Raw genomic sequence first — 17,453 nt, 5'->3', positions numbered from 1 at the left:
CGAGGCTCGAAATATACGTGATGCGCGGACAGCTTCGATCGGCGCGCCAGATTCGATGGAGATTGGATATGGCTGTTGACTTCATGGAGACAAAGCTCGGAGCACATACTTACATGTTTAAAGAGGGGCCATGTGACGTGTAGGGAAAAAAACGTAGGGGTGAGTTTGCCACTGGTAACAACATTTATGCATGTGTGAACGGGCCCACGGCTGAACAAATCGGGGGAGACTTGCCAGATATGGGATGGCAACTTCGCGGCATTTTCCGATTTACCTGTAATTTGTGTGACGAGTCCTGCGTGGTCTGTTCGCGTCTGGCCCGTATGCACGGGCTGTGTGTTTATATGGCTTACAAGACACCGCATACCGTTGAGTTGACAAAGAGCCATGGTAGGGATTGGATGATAAGCCGTCGGTTACAAATCGTAAGCGAGAATCAGGCTGATCATGAATATTCCCACTAATAGCAGCATTTGGCACGATGACAAGAAAGAACTCCTCAACGCTAATCTGTGAGGCTCACACTTTATCTCATGGTTACGGTGACATCGATACCATGTATCGGTCAGATTCACACGGCAAGCAATGGAATGACGGTCGCAACATTGAATACATACGAATACTCGGGTTTTGTGTCGTCAAGCGTATTGACTGGGTTGGATGTGTACGCAAGCTGGTGTGTCTAACCCCTCTTGCCGCCGTTCTATCCACTATCGCCCTGCTCCCTATCTCCTGGGTGTGTATTTTCTTGTCCTCCTCTTGGGGGTGCTTGGGGTTTCTATGTTCGGCCACTCCAAGTGTGGTCAATTTAGTCTTTCGGCTTACTCATGAACTTGGCCTGGTGTCTTCGACCCAGTAAATATCTGGATTCCTTATGCCCATGAACACAACCCGAGAACGCGAATTCTATCTGGGCCTCCGCACTGCAGTCACAGCTCTTGGCATCTGTATAGATCCAAATTGTTGTAGTGTTCCCCATATTATATAAAATGAAAACTCCTAATTATCTACATGCCAATAGATATTGGTTTTGCTCCTTATCTATAATACCAATGGACATATGGCAGTGCCCAATCGAATGATTCAAGAGTACTCATGCGGAATCCCAAGGAGGGGTGCAGCCGTATCCCCAGCATTTTTCGCGTTTGTGTACACCTCCCACAGGGTAAGGGTTTGTATCGCGTCCTGTTCACCCTGAGTAGCCCGCCTGCTTTGGCGAGTCCGTCCGCACGTTCGTTCTTCATATCATATTATGTCCAGGGAACCAGCTAACCGCGCCCTTGAGCTCCTCCCTGTCGTGTATAAGTTTGAAAATCATTTATTTGAAAACCTGGTGAATCACCTTGTGGGACTCCTCGTTGAACCTTCATTGAGAGCCTAGCCGCGTTGGTCTTAATGGGGTGATTCCTTCGATTAGTTACTGGCAACCCCGCCAGCCATAATCGACTCGACAAATAATCTCCTGAACAATCCATTGCTAGTTGAGGTAGTACGTCTTCTCATTTAGCCCTGTTCCTCACTCGAATCCCGATATCTACATCCTGGTCATTATCACCCAGTTCGTGCCATTTCGGTCCATTCTATGAAAGAGTGTCCAATGCCTCCCAAGGAAACGACAGTGTGAACGTGCATATGTATCAGAAATCTTTCCATTCATCGTCACCCCAATCATTGGTCTTTTCGGCACGACCCTCATTACCCGTTGTTGTTCTGTTTCCTTGAGACAAAACCGCAGCAGACGTTTTGGCGTCATTGTTTTTCGGGGCGTAATCGTTGAGTTGCTTGAAAAAATCATCGTCCCCTGCATTCGGGTAGAGGGCCGAAGTCAAATGTTCGTCCTCGGGATGATCTCCCTGTGGGTCAATCGCTGCATACGAGCCCCTCGTATTGGCGATTCCGGCAAACAGTCCACCAACGTCCACGCCCAATTGAGCCCGACCCCACTCGTTAGCATTCTTGGCGGAGGAGCTCACCCCGCGGACGATATCATCGCGTAAGTTGGGATCCGTTAATTTTTCTACGCCTGGCTGAATGACACTCTCATTGACGACACGCGAGGCTCCAACGACAGCGGACGAGAATAAAGACCAGCCCTTGCCTAGGGCTGCCATGGGATCAGCTTGAATCTCGCTCAATGATGTAGTGGCGGAGGAGAGGCCAGCGGATGTGTGTTGGGTTGAAGAGGTCTCTGGTGTGTTTCCAAAACCTGCGTAGCGCCCTCCTTGTGAGGGGGGGAGATCGGCGGAGCGTGTCGCATTTGCCTAAAGGGAATCGCCTTCGAGAATCGAAAAAAGAGTGAAGTCAAAGGACGCACGGCACCGAGAGATGCAAAATAAGCCTCTTTTGCTGCCTTCTCGTCCAGGGATGCAGGAATCAGGCGGCCCCTCTCAGATGAAAATCCCTCCACTGATGTCTGATCGTCATGCGTCACACCAGAGCGTCCCCGAGATTTACGGAGTCCCTGAGCAAGGTCTGGAGCAGCCGAATTCTCGAGCGGGTACGAAGGCACCCATGGTTGGCCATCAACCTCTGCCGTCAGCTATTGGGGCAAAGGGGGTCGGGGAAAATGATTAGGTGGTGGGTGACGGCCAAAATAGCAAGGAACGGGCCTTTTCTCGGTACTGTTGAGCAGCCCAGCAATGGTATTTATCACGGACACTCATTTCCGGAGAGTATCCTCCCTTATCCTTTGGTGAGTAGGTCTTCAGAAACTGGATGAATGGTGCATTTCCTCCCAACTATTTGGGGAAAAGGAGAGTGAGACTCTGTCCGCCTGGATCGGTATGGTTGGTTTGAAAATACCTTCATGCGACGAAGCTGGTCTGCACTGAATGCATCCATCTGAGCACTGCGGACAAAACTTGATCATTGGAATAAATTGATGATCAGGTTAAGTAATTATGGCTTGCAATCTCCAATGAGAACGCACCTTATGTGGACACCAAAGCCCCTATGGATTCCTGGGAGTGAGAGCCACGCGATATTTTCATAACACAGGGCATCAGTTCGAGTTTGTGAATCGAGGTGATTGGGGATCATTAGGCGGGTGTAACGATGCCTACCCACCAGCGCAACTCAGGCATATCCCTGCAACGGTGGCAAGAAGTGAATGAGGCGCTGCGTGGCTAGTGTTTGCACGTACATATTGCATGCGATAAGGAGACCCATTGTGGGAGACGTTCGCCGCAATCTGCACAGCTGGTCCATTTAATTTTCGTTAGCGTGCCTGTAACCCGAACAAAGAAACTGAGCAGCACCGATGGTTGTTGAGATCCTCGCGAGCCATAAGCTGTGCGAGCTCACGCTTCGTTGCGGGGTCCATCGTTACTCCACTACTTTCCTTTCGGCGAACAGCCAACACAGCAAGCGGAATTGATCTGATGGATTATCTAGGGTTCAGTAGTAAGATTAACCCCAGTAGAAGTATATCATATATTTTCTGACCTGAAACGAAGAAGAGATTCAGTAAAATGATTCACCTTGAAATGATGGGAGGTTGTAATGAACGGCTTGGTCGCTCAATAGAATGAATCCGAAATTCCGAATTGATAGGTGCGTTCTCGACAATGTTCTTGGTCAATGGGGCAAGCCCACAGAACTATGCTTTATGTTTGGCCTAATGAAAAGACGGCTGTGCCCCTGGTACCAGACTACTGGTACTCGCAGACTGGAGACCCGGATCGTACACAACCCGCTTTGTCTCCACCTTCAAAAATCAATCTCATTTGATCGAACTCACACCGGGATCCAAACATACATAAACCTTTTCGTCATGTACTCGAGTCCTAAGCCTTTGAGCAAGTGCTTGCTGGCGTTGCTTTCTGTTGCGGCCCCCAGATGACCTCCTATCATGCACAAGATCCAGGCGCTCGGTCTGGACCCCCTCCACGGAGCAGAACCGAACGAAAGAAGTACGTTTTTCTTCGGTACTCTTCTCTGCCGTCCCCCGGTCTTCAATCCTTATTTGCTTGCCTTCGTTATGATCCTGCCCAGCTTGCGCTACCATCTCGAAATCGTCCAGAGCCCGGTTCGTGCCCGAACGTGAGTGGAGAGCTAGAAGGCACCCAAATCCCTAGCGCTAAGATTTTGACGCGACTTGTGTTTCGTCAGATGTGGGTTCGGCACTAAAGTAGGTATTATTCTACGCAGTCATCCGGAGACGTCATCTTCACTGTCTTATATTGTAAATCGCAGGATAGGCGACCCCTAGCGCCAGCAGCCGTCGCAAAGCTCACGGTTCGTCGTCCGGAAGATGGCTCGATAGTCCATCCCGAGTATGATCCCTTTATCTCAACCCTTTGATGGAGGACGATTTCAATGATTTTTCGCCACTCAACCTACAGGGATGTAAATATAGCCTTTCTTGTCGCGATGGTAGAACTCTGGACCAGCGATGCGACTGAAAACCGAACGATGGTTACTGATCCCTCGGCGAGTACGTCTGCTTCATCCGCACAACCTGCTTGTGCACGCCGTCGTCGGAGAACAATTCCAAATGTACCAACAGAACAGCAAAACGTCTCTTTGTTGGCTTCCGAACTATCTGGTGCAGTAGGTCGTCCTTCAGGCTCAGCTGACATCAATGCTGCGGCGACCCCATCGCAAAACGTACAGCAAAGGTCAGGCGTCATGGAGGCGTATCCCCCTTTTTCTGCAACACACCATGCCCAGAGCGAGCCATGGTCGCACCAATACTGGGAGCATTCGCACCCTCAACATTGTTCGTTTCTTTCTGCTCTTGTGTTTTACCATCTAGATCTCATATTCTTGTTCAACCTCGCATGTTCTTCATGATCACTTTTCCCTGGACTTCATCGCAGCTGTGGATGTAAGAAGATTATCGCGCCAGGAGCAACCATCGGCCTCCAGTGCGTCTCATTTCTTAAGCCGAGTAAGAAAATCGAGTCTAATAACCGAGTTCCCTGGATCAACCCACTCTCGCGCCCTGGGGCCTGGGGACCCTTTCTCCACCCATTCATCCTCTCCCGTTATGGGCGTCTCGGCTGGTGTGTTGAAGGCGATGTCCGTACTGCAGACGTGAGGGCTGATGTAGACTCAAGCAACAGGATCTGTTTCTCCTCACTATCGTTCACCAGTATCACTTTCGCCATCCCCCCGCCTCCCCTCCTCGCAGTCTCCTCGTGCCGTTGATGCCACTGGATTTTCCTTAAATGACTGTGACTCTCCACAAGTGAACAATCTCCTTGGCCCTATACATGCAAACGCGGCTAGGCTACTGGATGAGCAAGATAGGATGGGTATCTTCTTCGTTTTTCAGGATCTATCGATAAGAACCGAAGGTAATTAGAATTTCCCCCATCTCCGTCGATGAGCCACAGCGAACCTTCCCCTATTTCGGCCTCAGCTGTCCGCGCTGACTTGTCGGCGTAATATCTTCCGCCTCCTCTCCTTTTCTTAGTATAGACAATTGATCTAACCCGCATCATTTTTTTCGTGATCGTCGCATAGGAGAATTTCGGCTCAAAGTCAAGCTCCTTACCGTTGCCCCGTACGTGCAGTCAATGTTCTCCTTTCCCACGACGCAGGCACTGCCTTCATGCTTCCTATCTGGAGGCCCATGGTGCCCCTTTCATTCAACGCAAAATTAATGATATATAAACTAACCTTGATGCCATCTCATTTGTTTTTACTATGAACAGCATAGGAGCTCGCGAGATCACACACCAAGAGACTCCGGTGCTCGCCGAAGCGTGGTCGAACGAGTTTACTGTGTATCCACCAAAGAAGTTTCCTGGGGTACCTGGTGAGCATTCTCTTCGATCAATAGAAATTCACCGCGTGGTGAACAGCTTTCCATGGTCATCTGCGCGTTGTGTTTTTGATGCACCATGTTCTCATGTACATTTGCTATATCAGGGACAACCCCGTTGTCTGCTACGTTCGGGAGGCAAGGGCAACGATTTCCTTCAGTGAGTTTTTCCTTCCATTCGGCTATGCGGTTTCACGCGTGGTTACCTGGGTCCAATTTGCCCAATAGAGAAATCGTCCTGCGCGAGAGGACTTGGAACTTGGCCATAACTACGATGGAGGTTATTCTGGTGGACCTGATCAAGATGAACTTGATGATGAACCGTAATTTGCCGTCCTCTGATTTTGATTCACTGTCTCGCGTTCACGATTTGGCGTTTTCGGTTTTTGCCACATCGGGATAGAATCTGCTGCCTCCATATACGGGTTATTAGATTTGTAGTGCCGGGAGCACTGCCAGTGTACATGTACCGCACCTTCGCTGGTTTATCCTCTCTTCACTCTACATTACATTTATCTTACTTCGGACATCATCTTGATCGCAGCTTTCGCGCACATTCAATGCTCGTAGGCAAGCCCTAACCGCGCTTCACCCTACTCTTAGTTCATCATAGGGTTCATATACCCTTTCTGACTTATCCCCTTCCTTATATCCCTCTTGTGCCTGTAGCGCACATCGTATACTGCTTTGACAGCCGCCGGAAATCTCTCGATGATGCGACGGTGGAGTTCTTCTGCATTGCGCACTGATTGCTCCTCATGCACCGCCAATTGAAGCGAATCAGATGGGTTAGCTGGCCGGATCATCCTTCCCGAAGCCAAGCGTTTCAACACAGCATCAAGAACGTGAAGGGTTATACGGTGCGGTTTCCAGTGATTCCACGCAGGCGATATCTGATGATATAAATGTAATCCCTCTGCCAAATCATCATCCGCAGCATCGCCCGCAGCACTGTCCGCATTAACGCCCAATTCTCCTTGGCTAATGTGCTTGAGCGAGGCAACCGGGTAGTAATAATCGGACTCTTGGATGAAATGGTACGGGCGTTTCGCAGGACCCGCACGGCCTAAGTCCAAATCGTCCGCATGTTGGCTCAGCGTATCTCGGCGGGTGTGATCAAGGAGCGGGTCGAACGACTTTCCTGCATCACCAGGGTCACGCCAATCTGAACTTGCCTCAACAAACGTAAAAGGCGTTTCGGGTTTCAGTTCTCTTTGTGCAACGTCTCGAGCGGTAAATTCCTGGAACGGAAGGATGACTTTCTCCAAGATCTCGAATGCACGCTCTGGCTCCCCAGCACGGACGAGACATATCGCAAGGTGATTCCAGTTATGCGAATCAAATCCAAATCCGTGTGCTTTGACCTTCGCCCACACATGAGCGACTTCGTTGTGTTTGCCTGCGCCAGAGAGGGCTGAGATGTAGGTTGACAATGGTACGCAGAGGATGTTCGATCTCTGGGCACGTTGACCTGCTTTCCGTAATTCATCCTGGGAACCGTCCAACGCGCCTTCCCGCGCTGCTGTCAAACTAGCCCCTGGCTTGTCCTGTGCGCCAACATGGCTGTGGAGAATCTCACGGGTTCGAGTCTCCCACAGGGCGGTTTCGAATATCCTTTCCCACACAGCTTTGACGCCATCCAGATCACCGGCACGGCTATATGATTCCATTAATGGGCAGAGCGCCAAGATAGTTGGTGGGCCAGGCTCCATCTCTGATAGGGTCGCAAAGTGATGTTCGACATGATTCAAGTTGTGCCATCGATTATTCGCCTGGAGGATGGGAACAAATACGTCCTCAAGCGCATGGGTGCGGCCGCGAGGGTCTCTCGTCCAAATGGGATCCTTTTGTTCAGGATCAAGTCGCAGTAAAGCGGCAAGGAACTCCTCAGCTAGACGCAATCCTTCCAGTGTACCCTCGTTTCCGTATGCTCGAATGATTATGCCAAAAGTAGTCGAGGTTGGGACGATGTTCTGTTTCTGCATCGCGCTATAGATCTCCTTTGCCCCACCTTTATCACCTAGTCGTAAATATGTGCCCATCATCATCGTATGGGCAAAACATAAGGCTGAACGGTCAGAACCACGCCACTGATTGCCGAGCGATAACATTTCGGCCAGGAGATCCCTTGCAGCGTCCATCTTCCCAGCATTGCATGCCGCTTGAACGGCCAGGAGATAGGTAGTTGGATTAGGCTTGATGCCGTTGATTTCAAAACTCTCCATTAAATGCAATACGATTGGAAAGGGAGATCCAACAAGGACATATGCCTTGAGCAGGACATTGTAAATGTGGACATCAAGCCAGAGCTGGCTCGAGTGCTCCGCGCGCAAGAAATCGAACACGCGTATAACCCCTTTCCAAGAACCGGCATCAGCATGAGCGTCCATGAGTGCGAGCACTAACTGCTGGTTCGGTCGGAGCCCAGCTTTGAGGCACTGATGGAAGACGTTCTCGGCGTTGATTGGGTCTCGTCGGCGGCCGTACATTCGCATGAGTAACGAATACGTTACTTGATTAGGGCGGACTCCTGATGCTCGCATTCGTTTTGTGGTCTCCTCCACCGCATCCAGATCCTCCTTGTGCGAGAATGCCTTCAAGATGTGATTAAAAACTCGGATGTCAGGAGATACGTCAGCCTCGACCATCTTCTCCAGCCATGCATTCATCTCATGCACGCCACCAACTAAAGATTGAGCGTAAATAACTGTGGCAAAATGCATGACGCTTGGTCGGACAGCTTGCGGATTTGAGTCGGTTTGGGGACAGGAAGGGAAGAACGATTCGAAATACTCGATGACGCGGTCAGGGTTGCCTGCTACGGCGTAGACATGCATGATCCACAACATCCGTGGTGCGTTCAATGAGTACCCGCGGTTGATCATCTCCTCCCGGATGTCCTCCACACTTTCGCAATCACCCTTGTGTGCGAAGTATTGGAGGCTGGCATGTAGGAATGCCTCTGACGATAAGTCAGCTTTCATGAGATCTCGAAAGCCTGCATAGACTTCGTCGGCAATTTCAAGCAGATCATGAGAGATCAGGAGTTTGAGTACCGACATCATGCTGTAATGCACAACTGGGACGCCAATCTGTTGCATCGAACGCAAAACACTCAAAGCGTGCAAAGGCATTTCCCGCGTTCCATAGCATTCAATCAACAATTCCCCCAGGTGTTGGAACGTTTGCTCAGTATGCAGGGCCTGCCGACTTTGATACCATTCACCGGGTCGTTCGATGCACCGGGTAAGCACGTCAAAAAGCTCCTTCCGGATTACGTTCCCCAGAAGGTACAGTTTCTCCGTGTAGGCTTTCCTCTGCTGGGAGAAAAGATATGGACGCATCACGGTCCAGGATTGTAGTACACAGAAGAGAGCTCCTTTCGCAGAATCCGAGTGATTGTTTCGCTTATAGGCACAAATTGACTGAATTAGGGTTCGAAAGAGGAGGTCCGCAATTCCGGGATCGTCGAGAGTTCCCGTCGGAGCCGCAGCGAGAAACAATCGACGAGTCAATGTCCCAATCTTTGTAACATTGCCTGTAAGGGCCGTGTGATGGCACTCCAGAGACTGAATACGCAGGAGGATATCGTCAGAATGATAAGTTCTTTGTCGGAGAGTATCCAGAATTGGCTCAAGCGCCCGCGCCGTTTGTTGCACCAGAAGAATCCCTTGCTTTCCTGTGAGAAGATGAGGATGTCGAATGTAGCGCATCGATTCCGCACAGAATAGAATGGTCTCTGAAGGAAGTTCGTTTAACCAGCCCTCGTGGACGATTTGCTCAAATAATGCCACCAGAGATCTTCGGCTCCCCTTGAGTTTGGCCATTTCAAGTTGACGAAATAGCACTTCTTTACTAGGAGGAGAATCTGGAGACTCTTTTTGAGGCATATTGGCATCAATGGTGCGGGAGGTTGGGCTTCGAAGAGCTACTGATGCAAAACGCCGAGCACTTGTATGAAGGGCTGCAGCCTGAGGATGGTGACATAAAAACCCGTGCTCGGTTGGGGATGATAATATCCATCTGTGGACGGCAGAGAGTGACGGAGTACGGCCTTCCGGCATCCAAGTGAGTAATGATTGTTCAGACCTGAAGACAGCTGGTATTTACTTTTAATCCCGTCTGTTATTCTCGGACATTTAACTGCGCAATCCAGATGCGATGGGTGGAAGTGGCGTTGAGAAATCGAAGCACTTGAAGTTTCGGCACGATAGGAATGGTTCAATTGGGATGCAATCTCTGCGAGAGCAATGAACGTATAACGCGGGTTAGAAACATTATGTATGACTCTTGTCTGCAATGGTGGGGTCTTTGGGACGCTCGAGTAGCGACTGCGCATGAAATACGTTGGTTGAATCCAAAGTGCCTGGAAAAGTCTTGAGAACCTTGTCCCCATCCCGTGACTGGTGGGAATTTTTGCACAAACTTTGCGTCTCAACAACCGCTTACCCAGAACTCACATCGTTCACCCTGTATCACATGGAGATGCTAGTGGTTAATAACCAATGGGGAATACTGCACAGGATATGTAGGCTAGACCGCGCCGAGCGTTGTCCCTGCCCCTGGAGTTTGCATCATTTGCTACCGTCATCTTGCACCTCGTGCCGCGCAATAGGCACAAAGCTAGCGTGCTGCTAAGTGCTAGTGTGGATATTATACATGAGATCTCGCCCTTCGAATCCAATTGCGTCCGTTTTAAGTACAATACATCACTTGCTCAACCTGTTCGTCTGTGCAGTGGCTGAGTACGTTATCGTGCGTCTGGGACTATCTTCGGCAGGGTTTTGGCACGGCGGTTTTTGCTCGCGATCTTTTATCCTATGTCACAGACCTTTACGAACTTGTTGTTTTGTGTCAATGTTTCTCGATATAAATAAATTTTTAACCCCTTGTCATGGGATGGGTCGTTCTTGGCCTACAGGCATACGCCTTTTACCGCCTTCCGATTGCGCTCTGATGGTCATCCGAGGTGATGGTCCTACCGCCCTATCCTCATCGGATGCAGAATTAATTCATGGAGTCAGCGAATGATACGATGGTCATCATTAATATCTGTGGCCGTAGGCTTGATAACGAAATAGTCGTAAGCTATGGAAGGAAAAGTCCGTCTCAACCTCAAGCGTGATACAACTATGAGAACCGTATTAATGATCTACCTATAAGTGAGGAATGTGGTAGATACAATAGAAAGTAATGTAAGATATCAGTGGGGGTTCGTTTTTTTTTTTTGTGGGAAAGCGTGGAGTGCGCATTGTCACTTCATCGGGTCCAAATGCACATCTCAACCGCGCCGAAGGCGCTGCAAGCTCGGCCATCCAGTTTGAGGGGAACCCCTCATAACAATTGTAGCCTGGTACTGAAAAAATGGGCGGCTTCGCCGGCTCATAGAGTCCATTCGTTCGCTGCCGTGGCTGCCGCTTCATGGCCGCTAGCCCCTTTCGATCGATCACAGATGAATATGGAATAGTGCTGATTGATGCAACCCCCTGTGGCATTACAGTATGGCTACTGTAAGACAACGATTGCCAATCAATGAATGATTGCATTCAACAACATATGAGCTTGGAGCATCTTCATGGCCGCGATTCTCATAGGGCAATGGAATTATGAATGACATTTATATAACAAATCGTTGCTTCCGTCCATAAAATGATGCAGAAGTCATTCCAAATTAATATATATATTCATAAAGTTCCGTAACTACCGCCGTTCAGGACGAGGGCGTGAACAGAGGACACTGTACTCACACGGCATGAGTTGGGAGAGTGAACACATTTGCCCAGGCAGGTCCGGAAGTGCCCGGGTGGCGGGCTTTCAGCCTTATGTCCGAGAGAATTTGAGAATATTTGAAATAGCCATAAGTTGGGGGTAAACGAGTTAGACAGACGAGGAATCTAGAAAAAGAGATAGAAATGTACTGCCTTTAACTCGATAGTTGCTAATTTAGGAATATTCGAATTAAAAAAAAACTCACTCAAATGGCGTGACATCCGTGACGTGTGACAGGTCGTTGGTCGTGTGAGTAGAGTATCAGCATCAAGCTTTGGAAGGTTCGTACCTGCGGCTTGGAAACAAGGTGGTATGATACCATCAGATGGCCGGGAATGCAATTCTCCTGTGCATTAAGAGGGCAAGACCGAACCTCACTAGTGAAGTCACCATCAAATACCAGGCTCCTTACGGGGACTGCCATACTCGCCTCCTGAGCACAGGGGATATAGCATGAGCGCACATCCGAGCGTGCAGAAGTGAAAACACGCACGGCAGGAGATCGCGATCATTGAAATTATTTCAAGTGGGCCAGGTTCTGTCAGTACACTGACTAGTGTGACGGCGTTTAGACCCAATAGACGTGTCGGAGTGTTTGCCGAGTCGCTAGGGTAAACAACCATATCCTGCATCACGTCCTAGCCTGGCGAGTCTCCGGATCGGGCTGGGGATTCTTATCACAGATCCGCCATATGCCGCCGGCCAATCCATGACTTGTGCGGAGAGCGGGGAAGGGACTTTTGAATGAACGCCAATCTCTATTTCATATGCCGCAGAATATTGTTGAACGCTAGTTAAATGAAAAGACAGCAGGCAGAACTCGCGTGGAGGACCAATTAGGTGCGCTGCCGTAGGGCCAGCACTCTGGGACAAGGTTCGCACTGCCTGGGTGTGATAAGGTTTGTGTGTCCTCCCGGTATCTTCCTGGTGTGATGCCGCAAACTAAAAACGGCTATCGCACCCACCGCAAGTCCCCGAATTGGGAGCTAGATATCGTTCAAGCTCTTCGCTCCGCTGATGGTGAAGCCATACATTGGATTGTTTGTTCGTTTGTTCGTTCCATTCTGGACCGCGGACCGCGGGCTGAGTACAGGGATCGAACTACTATGGGTGATCGGAGAAGGGGGGTGAGGCCCGCGATGATACCAAAAGTCGAGGCAGAAAGTTCAAATTGCTGTATCTCTAAAAGATCAGTGAAGAATGTGTCCCACGATCATTAATCGAGGAAGTCATCTGACCAATTAGAATTTTAATTGAACAGCCTCAATTGACCAAGCGAGCGGAGGTCTACATGTTTCGTCCCGAAGCTTGAACTAGTTTTCCGGGGTGAAAGCGACCGAAATACCGCCAGTGGAATCTAATCCGACTTGGTGATTGGACTGCCGACAAGTACGCAACCCAAGGAACACTGGCCAGTGGCACCTAACCCGAAGCCACGGTTGCACCCAGTTCCCATAGTATCTGACGATCTCATCATGTACACTGAAGTCGGGATAGCTGCCCTTGTTATGTCATCACGAGGCCCGCGTGCCAACATCGCCTCCACGTTACGACTCACAAGTACGCCGCGCCACTCCGTTGATTCACTGTCACCAAATGCCCTTCCCACGTATTGGAGAACCAGACGAAGATATCGACATAAAGTGGACCACGATGCACTCGCCTCTGGTGCGTTTCCACAAAACTCCATCACTCTTCATGAAGGCGAGGACGGGGGCTACCCAGCGCACGGACATGATTCCTCTTGGTGACTGAATCGTCTCCCCAGGGGGGTTTCTTTGGGATGGAACCCGACTTGGACGTTCTAAATGATATTGAGCCAATCGAAGATAGTAACCTGCACCCTCTTGCGCGGATTATTTCTGCTTTAACTACTTTTTCTAACTTCTCCACCATTTCTGGGTTTTCGACTTTTTCCAAGGGATCAGTTATCTTGTTTCGGACCACTGGAGCCATAGGACTTTTTTGCGATCAAGTCACCGACAAACACGTTTGACTTCGAGCGGTGAGGATCATCAGCGCATCCTGCTATTTTCAGTATCGGAGCCTTGTTCCTCAATATTACTTCCTTATCCGCTCTGGGAAAAACTATATGTGGCTACAGATTGATCGAAGGACTGGGGTTAAGTACCATCTCACTCGCGCGAAAACTCAAACAGGTGATAGTCGTTGTCGACCTGTTGCTAAATTGGTGCTGACACTCTTACAGGCTCAGCTCTTCGCGTCCAAGGAAGCACTCGTCGAAAACGCACGCTGGGAGAATGTTCAAATCTTAAAAATAATAATCCCCTTCCTCGGCGATTTTGGTGGTTGTCTTCGCGTTATCTGCGAAGAACCGTCAGAGTATGAAATTTGGCTAGTATGCATGACTCCGCCGCGATGAGACCAATGAAACGCGTTCACGACTAGATCATCTAGGGGAACTGCTGAATGTTCTGTTCTCTCCTGTAAAAGCACTTTGGAGTTCCAGGAGGCGGGCACTCACACCTCCGTCCGAGGCCCGGTGGCTCGTAACACAGCACGTCTTGTTCGAACGAGAATATCTGAGCGAATGGCAGCACATGTGACACCCTACATGGTAGGCTATACCTTTAAATATAATCAATCGGGAGGCCATTAATCTGGCAGAAGACGATGACAGCATTTCAATGTGCCGCTCGGGCATGTAAACCCTTTTTTGTCTTGTCAGTTTTGGCAAAATTGCCTATTCAGATACCCATCACAATCCCCAACGCACCCTGGATTGAATCACAAATGAGAGCAATCTTCATTCATATATATCGCCATGCACTGCATCGAGACCCTTTGCCGTTTACCAGGGGGAGATATTCTCCAACTGCCCGGCCCTTTGGTCCTCGACTCTCCGACCTTGCTCTTCAAATTCGTTCCGGGATCTCCTCCGATGTTCAATATGCCGCGCTCTTTGGGCCTTTTACATGTGTTGGGATTTGAACATCAACGGAGCTATTCAACAAATCGGGAACCTTCTTCGCTGGATTGACGATCGAATGGTGGATGACAAGGAATGCTAACCGGATAAAGATAAAGTCACAATATATTATACGGTATGTAGTCTGCTTTTTGAATGCCTAATCATCATAAGGTCTATACCGCCAGTTTGTAGAGCAAGGGCCACCGATTACCGGACCAAAACATTTACTCGTCGGCGACTGCTATTGCAATGCCGACGCTTTACGTACCAACACTATGGAGTCATTTCGGCTTCTGCTGGGCATATCACACATTCTGCTCTGTCTCACTCACCTGATGCAGAGGGCAAAAGGCAATACTGCGAACCATTCTCTGAACGCGGCCTCCAAGGGTGGTTCTGCGTGGGATGGTTGGATTATCATCGGAGGGCACGATCCGTGGGTGAACTCGGTCTTATTCTCTTCCAATGGATTTAGGATAGCCTCTGCATTCGCTCACCCCTCGGCACGAATCTGGGATGCAGTCATTGGGGACGAACTCAAGGTGCTCCGGGGACACGCCTACTGGGTTACCTCCACCCTGAAGGATCCAAGCTAGCCTGGGCTTCCGGTGACTGGGCAGTACGAATCTCGGATGAGGTCATTGGGGAGGGATTCAAGGGTACACTGACTTGGTCAGCTCTGTCTCATTCTCATCACAGCTTCCAGTGACAAGACAGTACGAATCTGGAATGAGGTCACTGGGGAGGAATTCAAGGGCCAGCCTCTGCTTCCAGTAATATAAGACAGTACGAATGGTCACAGGGGAGGAATTCAAGGTGCTCTGAGCGCACACCACTGGATTCAAGCTACCCTCATCTCGGGCAGGTTGAATCCAACAGACTCTACCATATTCGCTGGTTATTTAGTTGTTGTTTATGTTGAAGCATGTACTTTATGTTCTCAGGTCCCTGTAACACCTCATGCAAGTGGAGATGATTACTTTATTCCATGAGCACAATTGTAAAACGACGACAGAAACTCCATAAAATGCTCATTAAATGGATTAGAAACATGAAAGTAAATCATCAAGTTCATGCCTCAATAACCTTTTCTTTATCCTCATCGGGTATTCCATCAACATCCTGAACAGAAGCAGTATCCGGAACGCCGTTAACGTGCGGAGGGGAAGGAATAGGCTCCTCCTGGGAATTCCCATTTAATGGAGAGGCATTTTTGACGGCAGGAGCGTTCTCCAACTTCTTGATTTCAGCATCGGCCTTGGCAATATTCTCCGCAGTGATCCGACCTTGATTGGCTTCAAACCACGCCTTCTTCGTCTTGAGATCCTCGATCGTCCGGCTAATATCGGAGTGTGAGGTCGGAGCTGGGATAGAAAGGGACAGAAGTGCAGAGAGAGTGGAGAGAGGAAGTTGAAGTTTGGTCTCGGTCGATGTCGTGGAGTCCTGCGCAACCTTTCCCGTCTTCTTCTTGCTCTTCCCACCAATGAAGTAGATTTCCTCTTCCTCGCCTTTCTTCTTCCTTGCTATCAGACCGTCACCAATTGTAGTGTCGACCTTTCGAGATTCCAGTTTGGGGACGCCAGCAATGTCGGAACGGGCGCCGTTCAAAGTTGGGGTTGGGGCATCGGGAACCCCTCCAATCCTGCTGACGAAGAAATTGATGAGAGTTTGGCTATCTTCGATCTGAGCCTGGAAAGCTGGAATCTCAGCCTCTTCTCGCAGACGCCTGGCAATTGCTTCGCGCTTCTCAGCTTCTGCTTCAGCCCGCTGAGCTGCGAAGCGTTCTGCTCTCCTTGCACGCTCGTCCTGAATCTTCTTATGGTACCGGTCTTGAGCTTCACGATATTGTCTAGAAGATTCCTTCTTCTGAGACCACAAATCGTCGAGTTGCGACTGGAGTTCCTTGCGCTCGTCGAACAGCTTGTGGCGGTTGGCGTAAATCTCATCTCCCTGAACCCTGAGTTCCTCCATTTCGGCCTTGACGGCATCGTACTTGTCGGACACAACCTTTGCCTCAGGATCATCCTATATGGTAGCCATCCGCATCACAAAATAATCGGATCCAACTGGATTCAAGCTTACCAGCTGCTTCCGGAGTTCGTCAGCGCGAGCCTTATCAGCATCGATTGTGGTTTGTTCATTCTGGAAGTTTTCCACGGCTCTGCGCCAACGTTTCGCATCACTGATACTAGCTATTGCCTTTTTCTCCGCTGTGAGAGTCAGGGTCCCAGCCTCAATCTGGCGCTCCAAATTCCTATGTATATGCATCAAAAACCAGGTAAAAGAGGAGAATAAAGTTTACTCACCGGATGTGACTGTCAATATCCTCCGTGGATTTGAATTGAGCTTTCTGCTTCGTTGAGTTGAGATCCTTGGTCTGGTGAGGGAACAGAAATATATGAAAAAATGGCGATACAAAATGTGTAGGAGTGACAACGGACACGTTTCTGAATCCCATCTTGCAAAGCCTTGAGCTGGTCCAATACTTTTCCCCGGTTAGCCTTGAAGCCGTTGTGCTGTACCTTGAGTTCTTCCAGCTGTTCCCGAAGAGCAGCACGTCGCTCGGCGCTAGGTCCGCCTTTACCAACATCATCAATCTTGATCTTGAGGCCTTCCTGAATGGAAGTTCGTAAAGTCAATGGAAGATGATGGAGGATGTTCGAGCATAATGATACGTACCAATTCCACATTGACCGCGTCTATTTTTGCCTTGAGTGCATCCTGTTCCTCTTTGTAGGCAGTTTGGTCCGGTTTTGCGATAGATACGAAGGTTGTTGGGTTGGAGCCGACCGGGGCAGTTTTTTGCGTCGAACGAGGTGGCTTCTCAGATGTAGCTTTTGTCGCAGACCGATTATTCGAGGATTGGGGTGCCATTACTTAGTACTTAGCTACGAGCTAGAATAACAGGGAGTGAAGAGTCCAGACTGTGTGGCAAACTTTTTGGGGAACGTCGGAAAGCCCAATAGTGTACGTGTCACGAGT

The 17,453-nt window shown here is 49.5% G+C and overlaps 6 protein-coding genes across 6 annotated transcripts; 3 read left to right on the top strand and 3 right to left on the bottom strand.

Annotated features, from left to right (window-relative positions):
* Positions 1–316: 316 nt before the first annotated feature.
* EI90DRAFT_3033807 (uncharacterized protein) lies at positions 317–937 on the top strand. Its single transcript, XM_039058478.1, has 3 exons — positions 317–425; positions 494–512; positions 570–937. Exons 1-3 carry the CDS (start codon positions 324–326, stop codon positions 857–859), a joined length of 411 nt encoding a protein of 136 aa, XP_038922322.1. The 5' UTR covers positions 317–323; the 3' UTR covers positions 860–937.
* Positions 938–1,637: 700 nt separating this feature from the next.
* Positions 1,638–3,322, bottom strand: EI90DRAFT_2904840 (putative GTPase activating protein for Arf-domain-containing protein; the record flags this gene model as incomplete). The annotated part of the gene is made up of 8 exons (XM_039054181.1): positions 1,638–2,261; positions 2,315–2,529; positions 2,606–2,738; positions 2,803–2,860; positions 2,930–2,960; positions 3,067–3,087; positions 3,143–3,198; positions 3,258–3,322. 8 exons carry the CDS (start codon positions 3,320–3,322, stop codon positions 1,638–1,640), a joined length of 1,203 nt encoding a protein of 400 aa, XP_038922321.1.
* A 1,329-nt stretch (positions 3,323–4,651) lies between these two features.
* On the top strand, positions 4,652–6,183 carry EI90DRAFT_3033797 (velvet factor-domain-containing protein). The gene is made up of 7 exons (XM_039058477.1): positions 4,652–4,720; positions 4,821–5,006; positions 5,061–5,300; positions 5,470–5,509; positions 5,661–5,764; positions 5,878–5,930; positions 5,999–6,183. Exons 2-7 carry the CDS (start codon positions 4,991–4,993, stop codon positions 6,095–6,097), a joined length of 552 nt encoding a protein of 183 aa, XP_038922320.1. The 5' UTR covers positions 4,652–4,720; positions 4,821–4,990; the 3' UTR covers positions 6,098–6,183.
* Positions 6,127–10,162, bottom strand: EI90DRAFT_3033792 (uncharacterized protein). Its single transcript, XM_039058476.1, has 2 exons — positions 9,881–10,162; positions 6,127–9,824 (listed from the first exon to the last, which is right to left on the bottom strand). Exons 1-2 carry the CDS (start codon positions 10,107–10,109, stop codon positions 6,370–6,372), a joined length of 3,684 nt encoding a protein of 1,227 aa, XP_038922319.1. The 5' UTR covers positions 10,110–10,162; the 3' UTR covers positions 6,127–6,369.
* A 4,431-nt stretch (positions 10,163–14,593) lies between these two features.
* Positions 14,594–15,305, top strand: EI90DRAFT_1730794 (uncharacterized protein). The gene is made up of 2 exons (XM_039052090.1): positions 14,594–14,604; positions 14,657–15,305. The coding sequence occupies exon 2, from the start codon at positions 14,747–14,749 to the stop codon at positions 15,065–15,067; it is 321 nt and encodes a 106-aa protein (XP_038922318.1). The 5' UTR covers positions 14,594–14,604; positions 14,657–14,746; the 3' UTR covers positions 15,068–15,305.
* Positions 15,306–15,434: 129 nt separating this feature from the next.
* EI90DRAFT_3150520 (uncharacterized protein) lies at positions 15,435–17,345 on the bottom strand (the record flags this gene model as incomplete). The annotated part of the gene is made up of 5 exons (XM_039065665.1): positions 15,435–16,496; positions 16,554–16,725; positions 16,778–16,848; positions 16,913–17,086; positions 17,151–17,345. The coding sequence occupies 5 exons, from the start codon at positions 17,343–17,345 to the stop codon at positions 15,543–15,545; spliced, it is 1,566 nt and encodes a 521-aa protein (XP_038922317.1). The 3' UTR covers positions 15,435–15,542.
* Positions 17,346–17,453: the final 108 nt, after the last annotated feature.

The sequence above is a fragment of the Cantharellus anzutake genome, assembly GCF_015039405.1.
Source record: "Cantharellus anzutake strain C23 chromosome Unknown EI90scaffold_4, whole genome shotgun sequence".
Lineage (NCBI taxonomy): Eukaryota > Fungi > Basidiomycota > Agaricomycetes > Cantharellales > Hydnaceae > Cantharellus > Cantharellus anzutake.
Note: the sequence above shows the minus strand (reverse complement) of the source record. Positions and strands in the feature narration are given on the sequence as shown.